Source organism: Cebus imitator, unplaced genomic scaffold, assembly GCF_001604975.1.
Source record: "Cebus imitator isolate Cc_AM_T3 unplaced genomic scaffold, Cebus_imitator-1.0 Scaffold296, whole genome shotgun sequence".
Classification (NCBI taxonomy): domain Eukaryota; kingdom Metazoa; phylum Chordata; class Mammalia; order Primates; family Cebidae; genus Cebus; species Cebus imitator.
This window is the reverse complement of record NW_016107611.1, coordinates 1,959,803-1,972,127: the sequence shown is the minus strand read 5'-3', so window position 1 is coordinate 1,972,127 and position 12,325 is coordinate 1,959,803. Positions and strand designations below refer to the sequence as shown.

The window sequence follows — 12,325 nt, the reverse complement described above, 5'->3', positions numbered from 1 at the left end:
CAAAACAAAACAAAAAAAAAAAAAAAAAGAAAGAAAAGAAATGGAAAAAGGCAGAAAAAGAGGAGTGGAGGGACCAGGCATGGTGGTTCATGCCTGTAATCCCAGCACTTTGGGAGACTGAAGTGGGTGGATCACCTGAGGACAGGAGTTTGAGACCAGCCTGGCCAACATGGTGAAAACCCATCTCTACTAAAACAAAAAATTAGCTGGTTGCGGCAGACACCTGTAATCCCAGCTACTCGGGAGCCTGAGGCAGGAGAATCACTTGAACCTGGGAGTTGGAGGTTTCAGTGAGCTGAGATCGTGCCCCAGGCAGAAATGCAGCATGGTATTTGCCTAGGTATGAAATGCGAGAGTGAGCAAAACAGCCCTAGGCCCACCCCTTGCAGAGCTTATGGTCCAGTGGAGGAGACAGAACTGTCGCCAGTGACACCCAGGATTGGTCAGGACTGGGATATGGGAGCCCCAGGGGCTGAAAGAGCCCAGAGGGGGCACCTGACCCAGCGTGGGCACGTCCAGGAAAGCTTCTTGAAAGAGACAGCCGAGCTGCGTCTGTGGAGGACAAGTAGGAATTAGCGGATATGTAGGAGAGAAAAATCCATAAAATCAAAAGATGTTTTTCTGAAAAGATTAACACTAATCAAGGGGAGAAAAAAGAAAGAAAACACAAGTTTTTATCAAAAGCAAGGAAAAATGAGACATCAATACAGTTCCTAACGTAGGATAGCAGGGGGATATTAGGAACAACTTAAGCCAATAAATTTGGTAACATAGGCTGGGCACGGTGGCTCACGCCTGTTAGCCCAGCACTTTGGGAGGCTGAAGTAGGTGGATCATTTGAAGTCAGGACTTTGAGACCAGCCTGGCCAACATGGTGAAACCCCACCTCGACTAAAAATACCAAAAAAAAAAAAAAAAAAAATTAGCCGGCATGGTGGCAGGTACCTGTAGTCCCAACTAATTGGGAGGCTGAGGAAGGAGAATCGCTTGAACCCAGGAGGTGGAGGTTGCAGTGAGCCAGGATCACCCCACTGCACTGCAGCCTGGACGACAGAGCGAGACTCTATCTCAAAAAAATACAAATAAAAATTGGCAACATAGAGAAAACAGTTTCCTTGGAAAACACAATTTAGCAATATTCACATGAGAAGAAACGAAATCTGAGTAGTTATATCTGTTAGAGATGTTGAATGCACCTTCCCATGAAGGAAACTACAGGTACAAGGCTGGTGCAGTGGCTCACACTTGTAATTCCAAGTTTGGGAGACAGGTTGGAGAATCTCTTGAGCTTGGGAGTTAAAGACTGCAGTGAGCCATGATCACCCCCCTGCACTCCAGCCTGGGGGACACAGTGAGACCCTGTCTCAAACAAAAAAGGAAAACCACAGGTTCCGATGGCTTCACTGGTGAATTCCTCCAAACATTTAAGAAAGAAAGAACACCGTCTAGTCGCGGAGGCTCACGCCTGTAAGCCCAGCACTTTGGGAGGCCAAGGCAGGCAGACCACCTGAGGTCAGGAGTTTGATATCAGCCTGGTGAAATATGGTGAAACCCCGTCTTTACTAAAAATACAAAAATTAGCTGGGAATGGTGGCATGCGCCTGTAATCCCAGCTACTTGGGAGGCTGAGTCAGGAGGATTGCTTGAACCCAGGAGGCAGAGGTTGCAGTGAGCCGAGATCGTGCCTTTGCACTCCAACCTTGGCAACAGAGCGAGACTTTGTCTTGAAAAAAAAAAAACAAAAACAAAAAAACAGAACATACAGTAAAAACTGCATACAAATCCCCTGTAGAAATGGGGGTGGGTGGAAGGGCAGGCCACATGGGGACAGAGCACTCACCTTTCATAGCGGGGTTGGATTACGAGTAGTAAGGATGGTATAGATCTGGACAAACCTCCAGCTGAGTTCAGAAATGAGTGAGGAATGCTTACTGCGAGCTGTCCAGGAGATGGCGCTAGGGGAAAACAGGCTGGTGAGGGCAGTAGTTGAGGGTTCCTCTGAGGAGGGGACTTTGACTTTACATTTTATAGTGTGAGCACTTTGTTTTCTTGCAGTGTGTTACTTTTATTTGCGGGGGATGGGGGGAAGAGTGGGAGGTGATGATGGGGGGAAATGGTAGGTTTGTTCTTTTCTTCTAACCAATTCCTTCTGATTGCTGCGTAGAGGACAATTGCAGAGGGTGAGGCTGGGGCCAGCATATGGGAAGGAGGCTGGAGGTGGGACCCACTTTAGCGTTAGGCTTAGATCTAATGAGCACCATGCGCAGGCCTGGCCTGGCACTGGGGGTGCTGGGGACACAGCAGTGACCATGACAGCTCTGGGCCCTGCTCTTGTGAGGCTTACAGCCCAGTGAGGGAGACAGATGGCAGACAAGTAACTAGATAGCCACCATTCCTGATTGTGACAGGCACTCAGAAGGGGATAGACGGGGTGTATTCCTCCTGTTCTCGAGGTCAGGGAAGGGACGTGGGTCAGAGCTGGGATGGAGCCTGGACCAGGACAGCAGAAGGGAGTCCACTGGGAGAGACGTTCAAGATGCAGAATGGACCCGACATGCAGCAGAGAGGCCATGGGAGGAGGGCAACAGCTGGGATGAGGCCCTGGTCTCTAGCTAGGGGACAGGTGGATGTGAGGCCAGGAGCTGGGTTCAGGTTCGGACACGCTGAGTGTGAGGTTTCTGGGAGACATCTGGAGCCCGTCATCCCCCCCCAGGTCTGATGAGTCCTCCAGCGTATCCCGTCCCGGCCCCTCACAGCTATCCCTTCTTCATAGCTCTTCATTCCTACCTGGACCGTGTTTCCTGAACCCCACATCTGACCGCTGGCCCGAGGGAGAATGTTGTCGGCCCCCACTCTGAAAGCCCTCGAACACGTGCCTGTGTGCGCACACACACACCCTCTTTGATTTGATTTCCTGTGCCCTGGGTATGTGCGCACTCCAATTGGCACACCCAGACCTACCTGCTCGTCCAGATCCCCATGCTTGGTCTACACTCAGACACTTGCGATTGCACGCTGGGACCCTCACCCAGGAAGGCCAGAGGAGCTGGAGCCCTCGCTGCTCACCACTCTCTGGCTACCGTGCTAGGTGTCCCTGATGTGAAAGAGGCAGTGACAGTTACGGACCCAGCTCTGGGCTGACCAACAGGGCTGCCATGTGTCATTGTCAGGATGCTGTCCTTCCTGTGTTACAGAGGGGGTCGGGGAAGGCTATCATTGCCCAGGCAGCACGTGACAGAGCCCTGGGGCGACTCCAGGTCAGCCTGACCCTAAGACCTCAGTGTGGGAGGGGTCTCCACAGCCTGGACCTCAGGAACCCACAAGCCCAGGGCCTAAGCCACAGTCAGCTCTAGGAGAAACTGTAGCACCTGACAGTGAATGCCTGGGCTCTGGGTTCACTGCTCAGGTCTTCCCTCCAGCTCCAGCAGAGCTTCCCAAGCCTTCCTGCCACCCTACCGCCGTTGAAGATGAAAAATCGTGTAGTGGCTGGGCGCAAGGGCTCTCGCCTGTTGTCCCAGTACTTCAGGAGGCTGAGGCGGGATGATTGCTTGAGCCCAGGAGTTCAAGACCAGCATCAGCAACATAGCAAGGCCATATCTCTACAAAAATTAAAAAAAAGAAAAACAGCCAGGCATGATGGGGCACCTGTAGTTCCTATAGTTCCAGCTGCTCCAGAGGCTGAGGGGGAGCATTGCTTGAGTCTAGGTGTTCGAGGTTGCAGCGAACTGTGATGGACCCACTGCCTTCCATGCCGGACAACAGAGTGAGATCCCATCTGTTAAATAAATAAATGTGACGCAATATGGCAAGAATCCGTCTCTACCCACCCCCTAAAAATGTAGCCAGGCGTGGTATGGTTGCATGCACCTGTAGTTCCGCTACTTGGGAGGCTGAGGTGGGAGGATGACTTGAGCCTGGGAGGCAGAGGTTGTAGCAAGCCAAGATTGCACCACTGCACTCCAGCCTGGGGGACAGAACAAGATCCTGGCTCAAAAAAAAAAAAAAAAAAAAAAAAAATCATGTGCCCTCTAGTGTGTTTTCAAGTTGACAGCTGAAACTTTTCTTCATAACCTGAAGTAGTTGTGAAGGATATAATTTCTGGTTCTGGTGTGTTATGATATTGACGTGTTCAAACAGCTGGTAGATCCTTCCCTTCATATTTATTGCCGTTCACTTAACAATAATAATGATCTGATGCCTACCAATGTCTGGTTTAAAGACATGTATATAAAAGGCCAGGCATAGTGGCTCAAGCCTGTGATCCCAGCACTTTGGGAGGCCAAGGCAGGCAGATCGCTTGAGCTCAGGAGTTCGAGACCAGCCCGGGCAACATTCTGATACCCTGATTTTGATACTGAAGGTGTACCGCTAGTTCCAGCTACTCAAGGGACTGAGGTGGGAGGATCACTTGAGCCTGGAAGGTCAAGACTGCAGTGAGCCGTGATTGTGTCATGACACTCCAGCCTCGGTGACAAAGCAAGACCCCATCTCAAAATAATAAAAAAGAACAAGGTCTTCTTTTTAGTCAGAAATTTCACATGGTTTGTTTTTATTCATGTACTTTTAAATTTACAGTCCACATACCCACAGAATTCCATCTAATGATTTATATGTCAGCAACCAAAATACATACAGAAATGTACATGTTAATTTCCTGTGACCATAAGGTTCTAAATGCTGAATTACTTTCTTCTGGATTGAGTTAACTTTGAAATTATTGTTAGTGCACAGTTCCTTTAAAACGTTCATCTGTTATACATTTTCATGACTTATTACCAAACCTTAAAAGTAAAAGGAGATGTTGGAAATTAATCTGCAAAGGCACTAGACAAGGGTCCCCTCTATGGTTTCATGTGCCCTTGGATGAATATTAATTATTGCAGGAGTGAGTCAGGGTACAGCATCCATTCTGCATTGGTTTTAAAGGCTCAAGTGCTGAGAATCTTCCTTCGTAAAGAAGCAGCTAGGCAAGGAAGGAGTTTTTGTTACAGCAGTACCACTCACCTCTTGAGCTGCCTCCAAGGTATGTGTCCCAAACCTCCCTGTGAAGAGCCCCAGCTCTTAGCTCCACCTTCAGGGCTGGTGAAATTCTAGGACTGGAGCCATCAGACTTGCAAAAATGGTTGATCACTACGTGTTCAGAGGCACTTAGCATCGACTCCCGCCTTAAGCTGCCCTTTCTTTGTAGCCAGGAGCCCCCACACCCTCTCCTTAACTGCAGCCCCAACTCTGCGCTTTGAGAAAATAACGCAAGAAAGGGGGTTGGTCCTTCTCTTGGGAAGTGGGTGGGGCAACAGTGCCAGGACAGGACTGCTGGGCTGGCGATGGCTTAAGGGAGGAACAGGGAGCTAAGCATCTGGCAACAGGACCTTTACACCTTCCATGAACTTGGCCCTGTGGGAGCTTCTGGTATCCTTTCTGGGGTGTGACCCCCCAAGTCTGAGCACCTCCCCTCTGGGCAGTTTTCCTCATTCCTGGCTAACTTGCTAGAATCTTCTGGTCTTTTGAAAGACCCCTGGGTTACCCAGGCTAGGTGACTGCATTCCCTGGGTGAGAGGGGTAGGGCTTGCGGGGGCACCCAGAGTGCGGCCTGACTCTTTCTTCCCTCGCAGTGTACCACTGGGTGGAGATGCGGACCAAGATGCGCATCATGGGCTTCCGGGGCACGGTCATCAAGCCGCTGAACGAGGAGGCGGCCGCCGAGCTCGGCGCGGAGCTGCTGGGCGAAGCCACCATCTTCATCGTGGGCGGTGGCTGCTTGGTGCTGGAGTACTGGCGCCACCAGGCGCAGCAGCGCCACAAGGAGGAGGAGCAGCGCGCTGCCTGGAACGCGCTGCGGGACGAGGTGGGCCACCTGGCGCTGGCGCTCGAAGCGCTGCAGGCGCAGGTGCAGGCGGCGCCGCCACAGGGCGCCCTGGAGGAACTGCGCACGGAGCTGCAAGAGGTGCGCGCCCAGCTCTGCAACCCCGGCCAGTCCGCGTCCCAGGCAGTGCCTGCGTCCAAGAAATAGGAGCTTGCTGGAGCCTGAATTTGGGCGTGGCCGTATGTACCTAACAGTGGCCTTCTTCCCGCACCACCGCTGCCTGCGCTGGCCCACGGGAAGCCACCAGGATCTTGATGCAACTTGGTATTTGGTTACCCCGGCTGATGAGGGCAGTGTTTACCTGCCACTGGGACCAGCAGGCAAAGCGTTGCAACATAACCTCCTCCATCATCCTTTACCCCCTTACCCCACTCCAAACCAGGACGACCTGCAAGGCCCCAGCCAGCAGGACATCGCGGGCACTCTGGCAAATGAAAAAGTGGAACCTGGGCTTGAGCTGACTCCAATATATTATTGTTACCCCCACCCCCGGTTTACCTGATCAGTGTTAACCTTTCCTGGGACACTCCTCCCTTACACTGGAACACCCCCTTCTTTTTGTCAATCGGTACAGACCACTGTAAGGAAATGAAGTGTCTTGCAATGGCCTTTTCTCCCCATCACCTTCAACGTCATCTCTAGCTGGGGATCACTGCTCTCTTCAGGAGAAAAAAGATGTGTCTGGGAGCTGTGGCTGAGGCTGGTAAACCCAGCACTTTGGGAGGTGGAGGCAGGCAGATCACTTGAGGTCCAGAGTTCAAGACCCGTCTGGCCAGTATGGTGAAACCCCATCTGTATTAAAAATACAAAATTTGGCTGGGCATAATCCCAGCACTTTGGGAGGCTGAGGCGAGCGGATCACTTGAGGTCAGGAGTTCGAGACCAGCCTGGCCAACATGATGAAACCCCATCACTACTAAAATTACAAAAACTAGCCAGGCTTGGTAGCACGTGCCTGTAATCCCAGCTACTCGGGAGGCTGAGGCAGGAGAATTGCTTGAACCTGGGAGGTGGAAGTTGCAGTGAGCCAAGATGGCACCATTGTACTCTAGCCTGGGCAACAGAGCAAGACTCTGTCTCAAAACAAAACTGAAAATTAACCGCGCATGGTGGTGGGTACCTGTAATCCCAGCTACTTGGGAGGCTGAGGCAGGAGAATTGCTTGAAGCCGGGAGGTGGAGGTTGCAGTGAGCTGAGATCGTGCCATTGTACTCCAGCCTGGGTCATAGAGCGAGACTGTCAAAAAAAAAAAAGAACCCACAAAAGGTCCTGGCCTGCAGTCAATCCGTGGAATCACTGTAACTCCTAGAGGCCCCAAGCGGACTATTCCAGCAGAACCCCCTCATCCTTGAGTCTATGGCACAGCCCACTGGAATGGCGCTGCAGGGGCTTTTCTGGCAATGTCCTCCAACCCCCTTTCCATGGTGGAAAATTTGATCCTAATTAGGGCTAATCCAGCCTGTCCTTCAAGCCTCGGCCTCCTGTTTTCCTGTCCTCAGAGTCCCTGGACCTTGTACTGCATGGCGGGTCCTTTCTTACCTTCCCCACCGTGCTCAGTAGCATTTCTCAGGGCCCCAGTCAAATCCAAGTCCGTGATTCAATTGTCACATCCTCCATCTTCCATCCGCGTCTCCGGATCTGTGTGTTCTTGCTTGCTTTCTTCGCAGCTCTGGACTGATCTGCCAGTCCATCTTTATATAGCGGTATCTTCCTGCCTCCACAGTCCCCAGTCCCATTCCCATCCCACTGATTAGGCCACCAGTTGGCCTTAACTCCTTGATTAATTTCCTGGGGCTGCCATAACAGGTCACCACTGGCTCGTGAACTTGATGGCTTGAGGCCAACAGGAATTTAATTCATGTGGTTCTGGAGTCCCGAAGTCTGAAACCAAGGTGCTGACAGGGACAGCTCCCTCTTCCAGCTCCTGGTGACTCCAGGCCTTCCCTGGCTCTGCCTCCAGCTTCACATGGCCTTCTCCTTCTTCTGTTTTGTCTCTTACAAGAACACGTGCCATTGCAGTTAGGGTTGATCTTAAGTTCAGGATGATCCCACCTCAAGACCCTTAACCTAATCACATCTTTTAAAAAACCTTTTTTTCAAATAAGCTGTCATAATCACAGGTCCTGGGGGTTAGTATGTGGACGTGTCTGTTGGGGGTCCACCATTCAAGCCATTCAGCCCACTACTACTCCCCACCCCAAGAGTATGCTGGCGTCTAGGCGCAGTGGCTCACACCTGTAATCCCAGCACTTTGAGAGACCAAGGCAGGAGGGATCTGTGAGCCCAGGAGTTGAAGACCAGCCTGGGCAACATAGTGAGACCCCATCTCTATAAAAGTAAAAAATGATTCAGGTGTATTGGTGCATGCCTGTAGTCACAGCTACTTGGGAGGCTGAGTCAGGAGAATCACCTGAGCCCTGGAGGTTGAGGCTGCAGCGAGCCGTGATCATGCCACTACACTCCAGCCTGGGTGACGGAGTGAAACTCTGTCTCAAAAAAAAAAAAAAGGACTCTGGGACTCCCACCAACCCCCAGGCCATGTGGCCTTTCTTCTAGCTGAGAGGAGCAGTCTAGGAACCACCTTCTGCCACTGGGTTTCTCTTCCAGGATGCTCCACTGAAGCGGGAGGCGGGTGGGCCCCACTAGCCTGCAGTCTGCCGTTCTGACTGTAGCTGTCTTCTAATTAGAGGAGCCGCAGGGTGATGAAGGCTTCCTGAGTATGTGTCTGAGAACTGTCACGTGGATCGCCACAGTGGGTACCGAGCTTATTAAAATCAGGAAGGAAGCTGGGAGGGCTCTACTGGGGAGAGGCCCAAAAGTCACTCTACAGGCTGGGGAAGCTAAGACCAAGGGTAAGCAAGGGGACTTGCCAGAGGTGCCACAGCCAATGAGGGGCTGACTGCCCAGGGTGGTGAAGTAGCAGGGGCAGAGTGAGGAGAGAGAGGCAGTGACCGATCGGAGGCTGGGGGGTGGCCATCTCTCCACAGGCCCAGGGCATCCCGGAGGTGGCGCTGGCAGTAGGGGGCCATCTCTATCCCCTCTCAGAGCAGCCCTGGATCACACCTGAGATTCTAGCATTGAGTAAACGGGGTGACCATTCACCTGGGCCGGCTCCTGGGAGGCTGCAGGTGAAAGTGGGAGGGCGGGATTTACCCCACTTCCACCGTCACCTCCCTCTAAGGAGGTAAAAATGGCCTGAACCAAGATCTGCCAGATAGAAAGCCAAGAAACAGGTTCTGAAATAGCATTTCTTTTCTGTTTTGTTTTGTTTTGTTTTCTTTTTTGAAGACAGAATCTAGCTCTCTTGCCCAGGCTGGAGTGCAGTGGCCCGATCTCAGCTCACTGCAACTTCCACCTACCAGACTCAAGCAATTCTCCTGCCTCAGCCTCCTGAGTAGCTGGGATTACAGGCACATGCCACCACGCCCAGCTAATTTTTGCATTTTAGTAGAGACCAGGTTTCACCAGATTGCCCAGACTGATCTCGAACTCCTGACCTCAGGTGACCCGCCCGCCTTTGCCTTTCAAATGCTGTGATTACAGGCGTTAGCCACCTCATCTGGCCTGAAACAGCGTTTCAATTCGTTCTAGAAGAGGGGGAGAAGCTGGAGCAGAGGGAACTGACCACGTGGGTCCTGAGTGGGGCTGTGACCCAGCCCAGGTGTGGTGGCTCACACCTGACATCCCGGCACTCTTAGAGACCGAGGTGGATGGATCACATGAGGTCAGGAGATCGAGAACAGCCTGGCCAACATGGTGAAACCCCATCTCTATAAACATCTAAAAATTAGCTAGGGGTGGTGGTGCATGCCTGAATCCCAGCTATTCAGGGGGCTGAGGCACCAGAATCGCTTGAACCCAGGAGGCAGGGGTTGCCGTGAGGGTTGCCATGAACCAAGATCCAAGCCACTGCACTCCAGCCTGGGTGACAGAGTATCACACACACACAAAAAGAAAGTGGTGGGAATGTGAAGATGGGCAGGAGGAGCCCCAGTTCCTGACCCCAGCGCTGTCCTGACCTGGATGGAGTGCTGCTCTCACATCTCAGAGACTTCGCGCTCAGCCCCGCCCTCCCCTGACAGGTGGCCAGTCTTTGTGGGCGTCAGGGCCATCTGCTTCCCCCCACTGCAGTGTCGGGGGTGGCCAGGGTGTGTGGAAATGGTAAGAACGTCCTCTCAAAATGCAAGAGGCCAGAGGATGGTTCACTGCTCGTGCGTTCTAGCTAAAATTCCGTATACCTTGCGATTTGGGGAGAGAGGTTAGAATAAATTTGTAAATGAAACTGATTGTCTTCGACTTGATGCATTCTTTTTTCATATTTAAAAAGTCCAGCCGGGCGCGGTGGCTCAAGCCTGTAATCCCAGCACTTTTGGAGGCTGAGGCGGGTGGATCACGAGATCAAGAGATCGAGACCATCCTGGTCAACAAGGTGAAACCCCGTCTCTACTAAAAATACAAAACATTAGCTGGGCATGGTGGCGCGTGCCTGTAATCCCAGCTACTCAGGAGGCTGAGGCAGGAGAATTGCTTGAACCCAGGAGGCGGAGGTTGCGGTGAGCCGAGATCGCGCCATTGCACTCCAGCCTGGGTAACAAGAGTGAAACTCCGTCTCAAAAAAAAAAAAAAAAGTCCTTGGGGCCGGGCACAGTGGCTTACGCCTGTAATCCCAACACTTTGGGTGGCCAGAGCAGGTGGGTCACCTGAGGTCAGGTGTTCAAGACCAGCCTGACCAATATGAAACCCTGTCTCTACTAAAAATACAAAAATTGGCGTGACATAGTGGTGGGTGCCTGTAATCCCAGCTACTGGGGAGGCTGAGGCAGGAGAATTGCTTGAACCCGGGAGGCGGAGGTCAAAGTGAGCCAAGATTGACATAAGCCATTGCGCTCCAGCCTTGGCAATAGGAAGGGAGCTTTGTCTCAAAAAAAAAAAAAAAAAAAAAGGCCAGGCTGGGTGGCTCATGCCTGTAATCCCAGCACTTCAGGTGGCTGAGGCCAGCAGATCACTTGAGGAGTTTGAGACCAGCCTGGCCAACATGGTGAAATCCTGTCTCTAGTAAAAATGCAAAAATTAGCTGAGCGTAGTGATGCATGATGAGCCAAGATTGCACCACTGCACTCCAGCCTCCAGCCTGGGCAACACAGCAAGACTGTCTCAATAAATAAAGTCTATGCCAACCTTAGGAAAAATATCCTTCACTTATTCTTTCATTCAGGAAACTCACTGAGATGATGCCGTACTGGGGCATGGGCCCAGCATCCTCAGTAGGGCATTGCCCACAAAAAAAAAAAGACAGAAAAACTCACCAAGTTACCCACTCTGCCCCACCCTGTGCCGGGGTCGCAGCGGTGATGGAGACAGCCCCAGCCCTGCCCTCACCAGGGCTTATATACAAATGCTCACACACATTTCCTTTCCAGTGTTCCCTGCCCCACCCCATAGTTGTTTAGGAAGCCCGGGCTGGGCTGAATCCAGACTCCCCTCCAGAGTGACTCCGGGTGTAAACAACAGAAACCCATTCATCCCAGCTCCCAAAACCCTGGTAGGCGCCCTGAGAGCTGTGCCTCGCCCATCTCCTGGCAGGCCGTGCCGTCCCCTGGTTGGTTTCTCTGTTGGCCAGGCCCTTGCTTGGAGCGGGGCAAGATGGCTGAGAGCCACCCCAGGAGAAAATGGGCCTTAGGTAAGCTCCAGCCTGATCTATTGGCCCACAGAGCCGCTCCTGGGCTGGTTACTGTGTTGCTAAGTGGTGGACTTGGGTCCCCCAGTGGCAATGGCATGGGGCTGAAGTCGGTGTGGACAGGGAGAGTGGGAGCTGGCATTGGACACGCGTACTGAGTATCAGCTGTGTACCAGGCGCGATTCTAGTAGTTGGGAACCAGCTGGGAACAAACAGAGGCCCTCTCTGGAGCTGACATTCTAGTGTCAGAGACCAGTAGTACTGAAAGAGCTGGCCAAGCACGGTGGCTCACGCCTGTAATCCCAGCATTTTGGAAGGCTGGGGCCAGCAGATCACGAGGTCAAGAGATCGAGACCATCCTGGCCAACATGGTGAAACCCCGTCTCTACTAAATATACAAAAATTAGCTGGATGTGGTGGCGGTCGCCTGTAATCTTAGCTACTCGGGAGGCTGAGGCAGGAGAATCACTTGAATCCAGGAGGCAGAGGTTGCAGTGAACCGAGATCGTGCCACTGCACTCCAGCCTGGTGACAGAGCAAGCAAGAAAGAAAGAATGAAAGAGCTAACCCAACATGGGGACGCTGGGGGTTGAGAGGAACAGAGGCGGGGAGGAGCTCCAGGTTCCTGGGCCTACCGCTGATCTAGACAGGTGGGCAGCGAGGAGGCAGCTTCAGATGGAGGGAAATAGAGGGAGGGCTGCATCTGTGAGAGTCCAAGGACAGGTGTGGTGTTGGCCTGTTCCTGGAACAGCAAGAGGCGCTGGCTGTCTTTTTTTTTTTTTTTT

The 12,325-nt window shown here is 52.3% G+C and overlaps 1 protein-coding gene and 1 long non-coding RNA gene across 5 annotated transcripts in view; one reads left to right on the top strand and one right to left on the bottom strand.

The window, feature by feature from the left end:
- LOC108285355 overlaps positions 1–4,599 on the bottom strand; it is a 20,646-nt gene extending 16,047 nt beyond the window's left edge. Inside the window, exon 1 of the long non-coding RNA XR_005196033.1 lies at positions 4,589–4,599. This is a non-coding gene — a long non-coding RNA (uncharacterized LOC108285355). The remainder of the gene's footprint in view (positions 1–4,588) is intronic.
- The window catches only part of OPA3 (outer mitochondrial membrane lipid metabolism regulator OPA3), a 62,098-nt gene that overhangs the window by 21,849 nt on the left and 27,924 nt on the right, over positions 1–12,325 (top strand). For 2 of the 4 annotated variants that reach the window (XM_017502489.2, XM_017502490.2), the window contains one exon: positions 5,613–6,456. The exons of 1 other annotated variant lie outside the window; for it this stretch is intronic. In XM_017502489.2, the coding sequence (XP_017357978.1) occupies positions 5,613–6,010 (398 nt within the window). In that variant the 3' untranslated portion in view covers positions 6,011–6,456. Of the gene's footprint in view, positions 1–4,427; positions 5,024–5,612; positions 6,457–12,325 lie in introns of those variants that run through there. One more of the 4 variants, XM_017502487.2, reaches the window with a different exon arrangement.